This window comes from Esox lucius, chromosome 10, assembly GCF_011004845.1.
Source record: "Esox lucius isolate fEsoLuc1 chromosome 10, fEsoLuc1.pri, whole genome shotgun sequence".
NCBI lineage: Eukaryota > Metazoa > Chordata > Actinopteri > Esociformes > Esocidae > Esox > Esox lucius.
The window spans coordinates 25,991,475-26,005,650 of record NC_047578.1 but is presented as its reverse complement, the minus strand read 5'-3'; the positions used below and the strand labels follow the sequence as shown (position 1 = coordinate 26,005,650).

The 14,176-nt window shown below is 41.2% G+C and overlaps 1 protein-coding gene across 2 annotated transcripts; it reads right to left on the bottom strand.

Moving 5' to 3' along the window:
- Positions 1–204: 204 nt before the first annotated feature.
- On the bottom strand, positions 205–13,861 carry cratb (carnitine O-acetyltransferase b). Of its 2 annotated transcripts, none has more exons than XM_010900453.4 (15): positions 13,048–13,861; positions 12,457–12,687; positions 10,471–10,589; positions 10,017–10,070; positions 8,946–9,099; positions 7,775–7,949; positions 7,469–7,559; positions 7,124–7,211; positions 5,997–6,097; positions 5,682–5,801; positions 4,872–4,994; positions 4,466–4,601; positions 4,258–4,320; positions 4,038–4,175; positions 205–1,874 (listed from the first exon to the last, which is right to left on the bottom strand). In XM_010900453.4, exons 1-15 carry the CDS (start codon positions 13,096–13,098, stop codon positions 1,671–1,673), a joined length of 1,848 nt encoding a protein of 615 aa, XP_010898755.1. In that variant the 5' UTR covers positions 13,099–13,861; the 3' UTR covers positions 205–1,670. The 2 variants fall into 2 exon arrangements, with proteins under 2 accessions (XP_010898755.1, XP_010898756.1); XM_010900454.3 differs by lacking the exon at positions 13,048–13,861 and adding an exon at positions 12,776–12,843.
- Positions 13,862–14,176: the final 315 nt, after the last annotated feature.

The window sequence follows — 14,176 nt, the reverse complement described above, 5'->3', positions numbered from 1 at the left end:
ACAACTTTTTGTAGCCCTGAATAGATCAAATACATGAAAAAGCTTAGGCCATTTAGGAAAGGGTTGAATTCCTTTGCTCTATACACAACCTCTGCACTACTTCCAACATGTTACTCTTATACATTTTGGATGCTTTCTGGCAGATACAATTTGAAGTTGATTTTAGGCCTGTTGTAAATGAAAATGTAAATGCACACGCACACCTATTTTGCAGACATTTATTCAGCTTTAAATTCACTAAATTCATTTATCAGAGCAGCTGTGAATCTAGCTTTTCAGATCCTTCTCCAAACAGATTCCTACGAAAACGGTGCAGAGTTCTCCATTTAGATTTTCCAGAGGTAAACCTGGCACTGCGGACTCCTCCTCCCTAGAACTGCACAGGTATAAACCAACTGGTGCATGTCTTCTACAATATACTTGTCCAGTCTTGACTTGTAAAAGCTGGACCTTGCCAAAATTGCCCAGCGCTGAGGCTTACAAGATATTAAAAAGAAATATGGCTCCAACAGGCAGTCTATCTCAACTGTATCAAACAGACAGGAGGACAAAATGTAAGAATTCATATCCAATGCAAACGGTTTTCCATTGCATTACTAGAACATTGCCATTTTCATTAATTGGTTTTATAAATCACTTTAAGTGATACTTCCTGTTTGTGTCTGACAGCTCTTTTTCAGCATGCCCAACAAAAATATGGCAGCATTCTAACAAAACCAATTTGGAATATTCTCTTGAATGGCCACTGGTTTGTAAAAAATGAAGTATAATGCAGAAGGAAGGAAATGGAAGGATCAGCAGAACCTCAAAAAAGGAGCAAAGTGTGAGCAGCATTTAGCAACGTAAACGGCTTATAGACAAACATGTAAAACGTTGGACACACATTTGCAGGAACTTTCAAACTCATAGCGTCAGAGACAGTTTAGTGACAGGCCAAAGTAAAGCCAGACTGGTAACCATGGCCTTGTTAGCACTGTTTGTTTTACACTGGACTGTGGTTAAAACCGGTATGGCCCTATGCTTCAATACAAGTAGAGGAAACATGTCTGTTCTTAGTCAAAACAAAAATATTTCCATACTTAGATTTTGGCTTAAAAAATGATGGAAGATGGTGGCTCTCCAATCAGAAACCTCTACCGATTATAGATGTTTAGAAATCAGTCACATGCCTCTAGTAGGTACAGTGATTTTCCAAGTGCTTATTTTGCAAATAATTGAAAAAGAAAGCTCTTATAACCAGTCTAATTAATGAAATAAATAATTTTGAGGCATCTACATTTGGCCTAAGTGAGAAATTCCCTGCCATAAAACCTGTGTTCAGTTAAAGTGTATGCTTCATACAAGTATAGGCACGGTTTGTTGACATTGGTCCTTTTCAAGAATCTGCACACAAAATGAAAAGACAGATAGGATGGTTGACTAAATGTCTTTGTTAACTTAAGTTTGTTAAACTTAGCAGCAAAACCTGCTATCAGATATAACAAATGCCATACACATGCGTACTTCAAAGCGCTAGAACCTCAGTTGCTTCTCATATCAGTTCCAGGTTATATTAATTAGGGCGCATAACAGTAAAAGCGCTTAGCCACTGAAAGCTGAGGTTCTGGTAGTCTGCCCGTATTTCAGTATGTTATCTTAAAATGTGAAGCTTAATGAATGCCTACTGCCTACTATACAGTAGACTGGAGTAGTTCCTGAAGCTGGCAGAGGGTGCTGTGCAGGACGGCTGCTAATGTCTCAGCTTGGGTCTCCTCACAGCAGTTGAAGGCTGTTATGGAAAAGTGGACATGGTCCGACTGGGGGTTGTAGCACACAGCGTATCCGTCGGGAACAAGAGGACCAAAACACATCACACTGTCTGTGTTTGCAGGCACCTAGATTAAGGGGTTTAAAGTAGTTTGGAAATTGGGGAAGAGACAAAAAAAAGGGTACAGTTATATTCATGTCACGAAATAAATACATTTTGGTTTCACTGAAACTGTCACTGACAGACAGGAAACATGCAAGCTATGCCTAGAAAACTCAACAACAAGAACAATAATGTCTGCAGTCTGGTATCACTTTACACCTGAAATAACCACAAGTAAAACATATCGTGGCAAAGTTTGCAAAACAAGTGCTGCAAGGGGCGACAGCAGAGAATCTTAAGACAGCTAGCTAACCCAACTGATCCAACACCAGGCTACAGTCATGTGAAAAAATTAGGACACACGTTTTCACATATTTAGACATATGGATATTCAATATCAATTTTAACAATACTGAGAGATTCAAGTAATATAACTAAACAAGTAAAACTGAAGAAAATACTTAAAACATGTATCACATCAAGTGCACATGATCAGAATATTGTTACTCAGCATTTTGAAGGAGGCTTGCTCTATTTAAACCTCAGACATTCAGTTTGGTGTGCTCCTGATTGTGAACACCATGGTGAGATCGAAAGACCTGTCTGAGGCCTTCAGAAAGAAGATTGTTGTAGCTAATGAGTCTCAAAAGAGTTTGAAATCAGCCATTCCACTGTCTGGAAAATAGTGTACAAGTGGAGGACATTCAAAACAACTGCCAACATGCCCAGGTCTGGCCGTCCAAGCAAGTTCACCCCGAGAGCAGACCGAAAAAGGATAAAAGAAGCCTCCAAAACCCTTAAAATGTCATCACGGGACATACAGCAGGCTCTGGCAACTGTTGATGTGAAAGTGCATGCCTCTACAATCAGAAAGAGACTGCACAAGTTTAATCTTCACGGGAGGTGTGCAAGGAGGAAACCTTTACGCTCCAAGAGAAACACTAAGGCCAGACTGAAGTTTGCCAGAGAGAACGTAGACAAAAAACAGGACTTCTGGAATAATGTTCTTGGCGCACACCAAATACAGCGTTCCAGGAAAATAACCTCATACCAACTGTGAAAGAAGTGTCATGGTTTGGGGATGCGTTTGCTGCAGCAGGACCTGGCCAGCTCACCATCACAGAATCCATCATGAATTCTACAGAGTATCAGAGGGTGCTTGAGCAACATGTGAGACCATCTGTAAGAAAATTAAAGCTGAAGCGGAACTGGACCCTGCAACATGACAATGATCCTAAACATACCAGTAAATCCACCAAGGACTGGCTGAAAAATAAGAAATGGAGAGTCCTGGAATGGCCCAGTCAAAGCCCAGATCTTAATCCCATTGAGATGCTGTGGGGTGACTTGAAATGGGCTTTACATGCAAGAAACCCCTCAAACGTCACACAGGTTAAAGCATTCTGCATTGAGGAGTGGGGCAAACTTTCCTCAGACCGATGTCAGAGACTGGTAGAGAGTCACAAGAAGCGTCTCACTGAAGTTATTTCAGCCAAAGGGGGTAACACTAGGTATTAGGGGGTGCATTTATGTTAATGTCTTTTGTATGTCTTTTGTTTAATGAGTAAAACAATGTTTTTTTTGCTGTTTACCTGCAATTAGATCACTATTTTCCAGAAATGAATAAAACAAGATTAGACATTCATATGTGAACATTTCTTAATGAATAAATATTTAATGGGGTGTCCTAATTTTTTCACATTACTGTAATTGAGAGCACAACATTTGTATCCATTCATATTCTTAGCTATATTACAAGCATACCTGTTTGGTACTGTAAACTTTCCTTTAGGTTTCATCTTCAATTGATTAGCCAGATATGCTATCTACTGCCACTTTCCCATTGATTGGACAACATCAAGCTAAACGTGCCCATTCACATGGAATGTTATGATTTTAACCAAAAACTCATTTCGGGTAATTTTCTGATTTTCTGAATGAAAATGAAAAACCAAAAGGTTCTGTAAAATTACCAGTGAAATAAATTGTGGAGACCCAATACATGATAACACACATTATCTCAAAACATTTATTTGAAGAAAGTGCAATGGGGGCCAATACGATGGGCAGAACGGTGTGTCCTCCAAAGCTAATCCCATCAAGCCATTCTGCTACTGTTCATCAGAGAAACAGCATGAACTTCAAGGGTCATAATGATCAGGACTCTATAAAGTAACATTAACTGTACCTGGCCTGTTCGAAGTTTCCAGTGGGTGGCAAGCCCGTAAGCAGTGTCCATGAACAGGCTGGGAACGCTCCGTCCCTCCTCAATGGCTTGAAGCTTCAGGCCCAACAGGTGGCGGTCGATGGCTTGTCCTCGGAGTGCCTGATTGGAAGTCAGAAGTAGTTAAGTGAGAGTGGGTTGATATACTTGGAGGATGACAGCAGAGGCATTGGAGATAAGCTACCTGATCAGTAAGCGCAACATAGGTCTCTACTGCGTCTCTGAGTAATTCCAGCTTTATCTCCCTCTGTAAGATATAAATAGATCATCAATACGTTCACGTCAAGCCCTCAGAAATTCTATCCAGATATGGCCCAAGAACAAGGACATAAGACTAGCCCCGATTCTTCGTCCGTGGGTTAAACAGTATGGGTATGATACATGTTTCTCACCGAGACAGATGGGTCTTGAAATGCAAGCACAAACTTCAGTGTTTGATTGGTTGGAGAGCGGATGTAGTCTGTGCGCCCCCCCCGAAACATCCTCTGGGAGGCGATGTCACAGGTGGCACATACCTCATTGTGAACTCTTAAGGGAGAGCATGTTTTAAGAGTGGATGAAATGATTGAAAACTCAAGTATCACTTTGAAAACGCAGATATTCCACATTTTCTGAAAGTTATCCATTAAGATCATGTATTGTTGTATTTATTAACTATGAGAATTATAATGCTCCTAGTACGAGAAACTGACTATTGCTGCTAAGAAACGCCATACCACAAAGAGTGAAAATAACTTCTATACTTAATATTGTATATGGTATCCTAATTTGAGGTTGAACACCCTTTGCAAAGCTCACTTGTAGTAGGCCAGCTGCAGCGCCACCTGGATGAAGGCGTTGGGACTCAGGTTGTGCCTCTTGGGCAACTCCTTCCCAAACCTTCGGAAATTGAAGCATCGGATATCCAGGTCGTTGATCAGTCTGGGGGGGAAAGTATGACAAAATAAACACTTCGTTTATAGAACGGGTGCTGATCCGAGGACCTCTTCAGCCTTGTTGTTGGTTCAGCCAAAATCATAAAAACCCCCATCTTCACTATTGCAGTGCCGACGTATCAACTGGTCCGTTTGGCTGCAGGATGGCAGCACACGGTCTTAAACCATGTATCGCATAGCCAGACCTTGGATATGTAGCATTTAAAGACAGCGTTAATAAGCGGAATGGCCTGGAAGTGTGTTTTAAATTCAGATAAGTGGTACCAACTATAAATCACAAACAATACTTAAAATAGAATATGGAAGTCAAAGGACACCAAAGCCAGGCACTGCCTCCATATGCTGGTGACCCTGTTTTGTCAAGGTTCCAGCCGCACTGGCAGAATATCTTGTTTACAATCCAATGTTGGCTTTGGTCCATATCGCTATCATTTCAGCACAGAGGCTTTCACAGCAAAGCAAACATCTCGTACATACAGGTTGGTGTTTCCTTATCATTGTACGATCATTAAATGGCCTAAAGCACTCAGTACAGAGTTGGGGCTATAGTCAGTTTTAAAACAAGTAAATTCTAATTAAGGAAGCCATATTTGCGTGAGATGAAGCCATTGATGTTTGATAACACATAGGAAGGAAATACAGCATTATATATGGTTAGGGTATGAAAACTCACATATCAAGGTTCTGCTTGGCATGCTCAATATCTCGCTTAATCTCACGGTCAATGTGGAAGTAAAGCTTCTTGGGCATCCGAAGTGGGACGAGAGGGGTTTTCTTTGGATCTGGTTTCTTACTGTAGATTGGGTGAGTGTGTTAATTATACATTGGGTTACTTTTGTTTGTCAATTTTTCAGCAAATGAAACTCAAACTGCAATGGTAAAAAACTGGATATTGTGGTATTCACACCCCATTATCAGTTTTCAATGGTCCTACTTTCTATATGACAGAATCTCATTGAAACAAGCATTTTCTCCTATGCTAACTCACCAGTATTGTAGAATATGATCCAGAAGGGTTGCTATTGGTGGACCTTCAGCAGTCGCTTGTTCATACAGAATTCCCCAAGAGCCATCCTCTCCAACCACAAACTGCACAGGGAGAAAGATAAGTTCAACAAAATTTGTTACTCAGTCCATCTTTTTTCTTAAGTTTTTCTACTACCCCCAATACTGTGATATTCAATGCCCTATGGGTTTGGGAGAGATGAAGATTGATATGTCCTCTGACATCTTTCCAAGACTTTCTCATCCTTATCCCGCAAGTCGTCCAACACAACATTCCCCCCACCATCAACGGACAGTGCACTACACTCTGATGGAGCTGGCACTGTTGGAAATCCATTGTACACTTTTGATTGGATGATTCTATTTTGGTCTTGTGTGGGTTTACCACACTATTCATCAAGTACCTTTGCAAATGTGATCCACACCAATCAGCCGTAACATTATGACCACCTGCCTAATATTGTGTAGGTCCCCCTTTTGCTGCCAAAACAGCCCTCCCCCTTCGAGGCATGGACTCCACTAGACCTCTGAAGGTGTGCTGTGGTATCTGGCACCAAGACGTTAGCAGCAGCTTCTTTAAATCCTGTAAGTTGGAAGGTGGGGCCTCCATGGATCAGACATGTTTGTCCAGCACATCCCACAGATACTCGATTGGATTGAGATCTGGGGAATTTGGAGGCCAAGCCAACACCTTAAACTTGTGTTCCTCAAACCATTCCTGAACCATTTTTGCTTTGTGGCAGGGCACATTATCCTGCTGAAAAAGGCCAATGTCATCAGGGAATACAGTTGCCATGAAAGGGTGCACATGGTCTGCTATAATACTTAGGTAGGTGGTATGTGTCAAATTAACATCCAAATGAATCACACTGCCTCTGACGGCTTGCCTTATTCCCATAGTGCATCCACACATTCCCATAGTGCATCCACACATTCCCATAGTGCATTCTAACACATCAACTTTGAGGACAAAATGTTTACTTGCTGCTTAATATATCCCACCCACTGACAGGTACCATGATAACGAGATTCAGTGATATTCACTTCACCTGTCAGTGGTCATAATGTTATGGCTGATCAGTGCATGACTTGGTTTATTGTGCAACTTACCTGCAGTGTTTTGTCAAACCAACGATTGCCGCTGTTAGAATAGGTCCCACCCCCATGCAGGATTTGAGCTGCCATTCTACTGGAGTACCTATCAAGTAACACAGAATTGCATGTTTTAATCATCCCATAATCCAAATATCATCAGTAAGCAGTAACCAAGTGCGCAAACATCTTAGAATTTATTTTTTACATTCATGAGGAAAAACAGTAACATGCAGAATAGGTAAAGTTGTAATTCCGTCGGTGTTCCCCAAGTGGGGAAAGAGGAAATGGAGAGAGGAAACAGATGATGAACAAAAAACCCCAGAAAGAACAAAGAGGCAGAAAGAAGAACTTGAGCCATACTTCTCATCTGAAACCCTCAAGACAGGAGAGTCCAAACACAGCGTGAACAGTCCCTTCTCAATCGCTCGCACCGAGTCTTTGTTTAGTTTATCTGGGTTAAAAAGAGAACAAAACATCAAAAGACAAAGTACTGAGTGGTTAGTCTCCCTGAATCCTCACTGAAAGTAACACAAACAGGACTAAATCATTTTTCAGACTATTGCTGGCTACATGCATTGGAAAACATTATGAGCCCCCACATCCCATTCAGCTAATCTTCCCTAGCTTGGGTATAGAATATAATGCTCTCTCAGCCTATCAGTCTACCTTTGAGCAGGCGGTTGTAGGCCTGGCCCCAGGTATGGCGGTGCTCGCTGGTCAGGATGCCCATGGGTTCCTTGTCAGTTTTCCAGGATTCTGCCCGGATTCGCAGGAGCTGGGCGTGAATCTGGCTCTCGGTCATCCGGGTGCCATCACTGTTGTACACCTCCAGCTGAAAGAACTGAGCAGACAAAGAATAGAACGGAGTTGAAGTGAGAAGCAGTTGAAAATAGAGTATTGACATGTTGAATAGATGGGTGTCACTGCTCTTTTACACTAGTTTATTATATGGGACTTATCAAAGCTGTCCCTTCTGCCTGCATAGACTTGATTGGAAACTGTCACCTTTGTAATTCAAAGAATAAATAAACAAACAGCCTAAAACAAAACATACAGTGGACCTGTTCAAACACCTCATCCATAGACTGCTCATGGGCTTACTGTAAAAGTCAAAGGGACATCTATGGAGATCTTAGGTCAAATTTAAAACTCACAACTGATATTTATCAAGCGATATACAGTTAGGTCTGAAAATTATTGGACACTGACAAGTTTACCAAAACATATTCAAGTTAGAGTTCAATAATGAATGTGGTCTTGAAGTGCAGTCTCAGCTTTCATTGGAGAGAATTCACATCCGAATGTGAGGAAGGGTTTAGGAATGACAGCTCTTTAACACGCAGCCCCCTCTTCTTCAAGGGACAGAATTTAATTGTACAATTGTCTCAAAAGCTGTTTCATAGAACGGTTTAGGCCATTCCTTCGTTATTTCTTCAATTTAGCAGGTAAAAGTCTGGAGTTGATTGAAAGTGTGGAATTTGCATTTGGAAGCTGTTGCTGTGAACCCACAACATGCGGTCAAAGGAGCCCTCAATGCAAATGGAAACAGTGGTGGATGATCGTAGGATCCTTTCCAGGGTAAAGAAATACCTCTTCACAACATCCAGCCAAGTGAAGAACAGGCCTATTCATTATCCACGTTTAACATAAAGAGAAGACTTCACAAGAGCAAATACAGAGGGTTCACCAGAGGAAAAACCAGAGGAAAAAATAAATACTGATCACATGATGTTTTAAATGCAAATAACAAGGAATAGTGGGGCTGTCAATAGTCTAGAAAAAAAAAATCCTCTAACCACAGCCATTTGTTGAGGGAAACACTGCGGGTCAAGCTCACCTGGAAGTTCCTCACCACCGTGATGTGACGGGCACGGATGTGGTGGGCGATAGCATCGTGTTTGCGGCCTGGGATCCGACAGGATGAGAAGAGGAGGGGGAAAAGCTCCATACAGAGTGGCTGGCCCCGCATGTACTCCACTGGCAGACGGCCACTAACACACAAAACACACGTGACAGATACAGTTACTGGCAGTATGCTGAATACATTTCCACTGGATATAGAAACCTAAGCACACAGCTTTCACAGATATACAAAAGGTTAAAGCCCTAAAATAGCTTAGAGGGGAGGAGTGTCTGCAAAATTGGATTCAAATATTAGCATGGTTCACCCAGTGGGGTAAGCAAGCAGGTAGGATTCAATAAGGAGTACTGACTAAACAAACAGGTCAGGTACAGCAACCAGAAAAACCATGAGCATTTCATGAAAACTTAAACATGGAAAGAAAACTATAGACAATTCCACAGTAACTTATTCCTACTAAATTTGAAAATGAGTGCATTATGCTCAAATGCAGTGTTGTTCAATGTGAACAGGAGGATGTGTGTTCCACTGAGAAGATGACTGGCAAGAACTGAAACGTGCAGACACTAGACAGCAGTGGCCAGACCAATCCCTTCAGGCCTGTCTAGTGACTGACTAAGTTCATTAGGTCACACTTGGGATATGCTTTAGAGGCTGATACCAATTTCCCATCATTCTTACGCTGCAAAGGCCAATCAAACAATTATTGTTGAATATTGCTACCTTTGAGAGATCTATATAACCATAATAAATATAAAGTGTATATTATACCTACTTAGTTATTTCAGAGCAACCCCTATCTATAACTGGAGATGAACATGGGGTATCAAACAGCAAAACCTAAGGTAACATATGTACAGGGACTGAACAAACATTGTAACACAAATAGACAATTCCAAACTAGAACAAATCTTCCAGTGTTGGTAAGCAGGTTTACCCTTTGGTAAAACAGGACTGACAAACCAGTCAGTATTATAAAGCTAATATTAATGTTTCAGTGCAACGTTGGCATAAATGTCAAATAACAACGTAAAAAATGACACTTACTTGTCAACTAGGTTTTTGAAATCGAGTGCGGCAGCAATCAGCTTGGATGCAAACCTAGGTTGACAGAAAAGACAAAAGAGAAAGACCCAGTCAGAGCAGTGTGTTATTTCCTGGAACTATACATGCCAACATAGAAATTACTTGCATTTTGCATCGTCATAAAATTGGGTGGAACTGTTCCTCAAAATCGCTACAGATCGACAGCATACAGATCTATGACAAACTGGAGGAGCGAGGACTGTAGAAAGATTATCAAATGTTTTCTTAACATAGAAAACTCCAACGCAAAATGCAAACCAGTTGGAAATGGCTGATGTAATCTCTGCTAAAGTGCAAATGCTAACATAAACTCTCTTTCACAGCAAGACTGGGGAACAGGTCTGCTCCTTTCAAACAATTAAATGGGCACAAAGTTGCAAGCAGCTGGGCCTGTATGCTGCTGGCTGGCACTCACACAAGTTGGCCCCTCCAGTCTGAGAAGTCCCGTTTGGGCAGGGATATTGCGGGGCTAGAATGAACGGGCAGGGGCTGTCTGCTCTCCAGGTACGCCCATTGAACCCACCAGTCAGATATCTAATGTAAAGGACATAAGAGGACAGCAGCAAAATGCAGATTAATCATAAGATACCATCCAGGAAGAAATGCATCTGTGTGCGCTTCAACTATTCACACAAAATACAGCAACATACCAATATTCTTTATATCATCCTGGATAATCATCCTGGAGTTTTACTTACATATGGACTTAATATTTTTGCTGTGTGAGCTGGAACTAAAGTATTCAGCTTCATATTATGAAAGGTACTAGCAAGAGCCACAAGCTCCCAGCATGACTGTCTTCCCTGTCATCTCCTTAAAACGCTGTAGCACACATTTAAGTTTTAGCACATCAACTCATGAATTCCATACCCGAGCCAGGGGCGCACAGTTAGTCAAGAGGACTGGTTGGTTCAAGACAACCCTATTGTTCAAAGTCTGCTTGTCCCTCCAAGTCCAGTCATCTAGTAATGACTTTGAAACAAAGCAGGTGACTAAAGGCCCACTGCAGCCCACTTATAAGAATCTTGCAGATACCTCTGAAAGGCTACATCCAACTTTCATCAAACACAGCAAGCTACCAGATACAAAAAAACAATTACATGATCAAGCCATTTGCCTGTTTAGCCATTATTGGATTAAAACACCAAACATGACAAACAAAATACATTTCCAGCTATATTGCCCATCTGTTTGGTGAGTTGGTGTTGACTGTTTAGCCAGTTTAACAGTCAGGATTGCCAGAAAACCTTAGAACTGTGAATCTTCCTAAAACCGCAAAATAGGTTTGCCACACAGTTCTGACCAACTATTATTTGTATCTATTCTTTGTTATTATTGCAAACTTTACTATCAAATGAGCAGCAGCAGTACACCGACCATACCCTCTCACTAGATGTGTTATTCAAAAACCACTCAAAATTCTTCCAGACCTAAACAAAATTGTTTTTCTGATGTGATAATTGAAACGGATTCAGAACAATATCCTCCACAAATAATTGTACATACAAGAGTGAAGGATGTCAGGTAGTTTGTCTGGTAGGCTACAGTATAAGGGCAGGACTTAGTCTGGGCCCAAACCAAAGCAGGAACCAGACAAGCCTAGTTCAGTCAGCCCGCAATTAGAAGGGATGGATGTCTCTATGTGAGCCATCACATTTGCTGAAATAACGTGGACAACAGAACATTTATGAACGGAACTAAAGGGTACTCCTGAATAAAGATGAGGGTCACGTAATACAATTGTTCTCTTAAATTATATGAGATTCATGGTTTTACAAAGATATAGATATCTAAATCTATACATATCTATATATAAATAAATATATATGCAACAGCTGAAAAGTACAGAATGGATCAATATTTCTGAGACAAAAATTGGAATGACTGAGTGGGGAATAGAACCCAGGTCTAAATATTGAAGGTCGGGGATATTCCCACAAGACCACACTGCTGGGACTCCTAAGTTCTGCAGAGTCTCCAAATGTAACTTTTACATTTCTGCTGAAATAACGTGGGCAACAGAACGTTTATTAACAGAAATAAAGTGTACTCTTGTACACTGTAGATGGCTAGTAGATGGCTAGTTAATAGCGACAGCCTACCTATAACAAAAACAATTACTCCAATCACTCCATAGCTGGTTCGTTTCTTTAGAAAACAATAACAGAAAGTTAAGCCATATGCTGCATTTATTGGTCTGAAAGCACAAGTACCAATGACAACTACCCCCACCTAAATTGCTTTGTCACTGCTCCAAACACTGATTTCCTTGTGTGAAACAACATTTATCAATGTAAACGCACACATGCTCCTTGTACGACAGGTCAGCATAGAGCCCTAATCCGTTTACTTGATAATCAGACACACATTTTGAGTACAATTTTCCCCATTGCTTGCATACCCAATTGTTTGAATGTTTAGCTCGCCTCTCCAGCCCCTCTTGAAGTTGCTGACCCAGTCCCCCCTCTTCACCAAAACTGTGGACCTTCTTGCGGGTGTGGATCAACTCTTCGCCGGGTATCAAGGGTTCCAGAGCTCGTAGATACCCCTGCAGAGTCAGGGACAGCGGAGGCACCGGCTGGACAGGAACAGAAGAGGAGAAGCACAGCTCCTGGCTGGGTCCAGACAAAACCTATGTTCAACCAAGTGGAGTTTAGTCTAACAAGTAAGATTGATTCAAAACACGTTAGGATTAGTTGATATTTGAACTTCAAACTTACATCAAACTCTGTTTGAACCATTTATGTTTGTAAGGGTAAACCCGGGCTATTCGCCCACCTAGGGATTAGGAATTACTGGAGGACGCAGGAAAATATGGGCGTAGTTGTGTGCCAATCAAAACATCTCCATCCAAAATGATACAAAATGTGTTTGTAGGTAGATGGAAGAGTATCAAAATGTATGTTTATACATATACGTCCTCATAAAATCAACATGTACGGTAGCTAATTTTAACTGCATCTGCGTAAACTAAAGCTTGTGAACAACTCACCCGAGACAGCAAAACTCTGCACGTTATTGGAGGAATCTTTCTTAAAATCATCTCGCGAGCCAGTTCTCCAACAAATGCGCAAAAAGTGTTTGGAAAGTAGCTAACTTTGGATTTAACCAAATATTTTGCCAGCTAGCTAGCTCACGTTAACTGGCTAACGATAAATCGCTTCTGAGCGGTCTCCGACTGCTTGCATTGGTTTGTGTCAAAAACTTTCTTTCCACTCTGCTGATAAACAGTTCTTGCCAGGTTTGGAATTTGTCTTAACGGAAAAGAACAGTGCAAGTGGTCACGTCTTCACATAGTAATGGTGAGTAAGCATAGGACTGACGCAAATAGTAGGCAGTAATTTCGGTAGCATTTTAGAAAACGAACAATTTGGCTATATCACCACGTGTCCTAGCAATGTTTCCTTAAACCAAACCCAAGGAGCCCCGCCCATTTCTCAGTGATTTAGTAGAGATGGAGACTTTGGACAACATCAAACATTCTTTAAACTAAAACGGATAGTCCACAGCCTGGCGATTAGTGAATCCAATAGGACATAACCAATAAAAGGAGGCGAACGGAGCCAAACATGACCTTCCTAGATTCTATTGAACAATATTAACGCGTTCTATCGAGTGCGCGTGTGCAATACCCCAGTTTGCTTTGCCCTCCTAAACAACGCAATTTATTTAGGATTGTAAATCGCGACGTCAAATTAACCAGGCCATTTTGTTGGTAACATTCGGCTTTGGGAAACGGAAACGTGTACTCAGATTATACATCAACGAAACATCGGTTAAATATCGGCCTAGCACCATATGCTTCCTCTTCCCATGGGGCGTGGTAATCAGGACCTGATCCTTTTTATACATCTGGTGAGCGATCTGGCTCCCTGTCTATCTTTGACCACGCCAGTTTGTTACAGAACCCGTTTAGTCCACGAGGTGTCACACCATAACGTTACCATTTCACATGGTCTGCATATAATTTAAAAATACGAAATTGAATTGACACACCTAAGGAACTCAGTTTATTTCAAATAATTTATTCGGTTATTTTTCTCCACACACGAAGCCAGCTTCTTCAACCACAATATAAAACAGCAAGAATAAACTACTACAATTGCCCATGTGGAAGCATA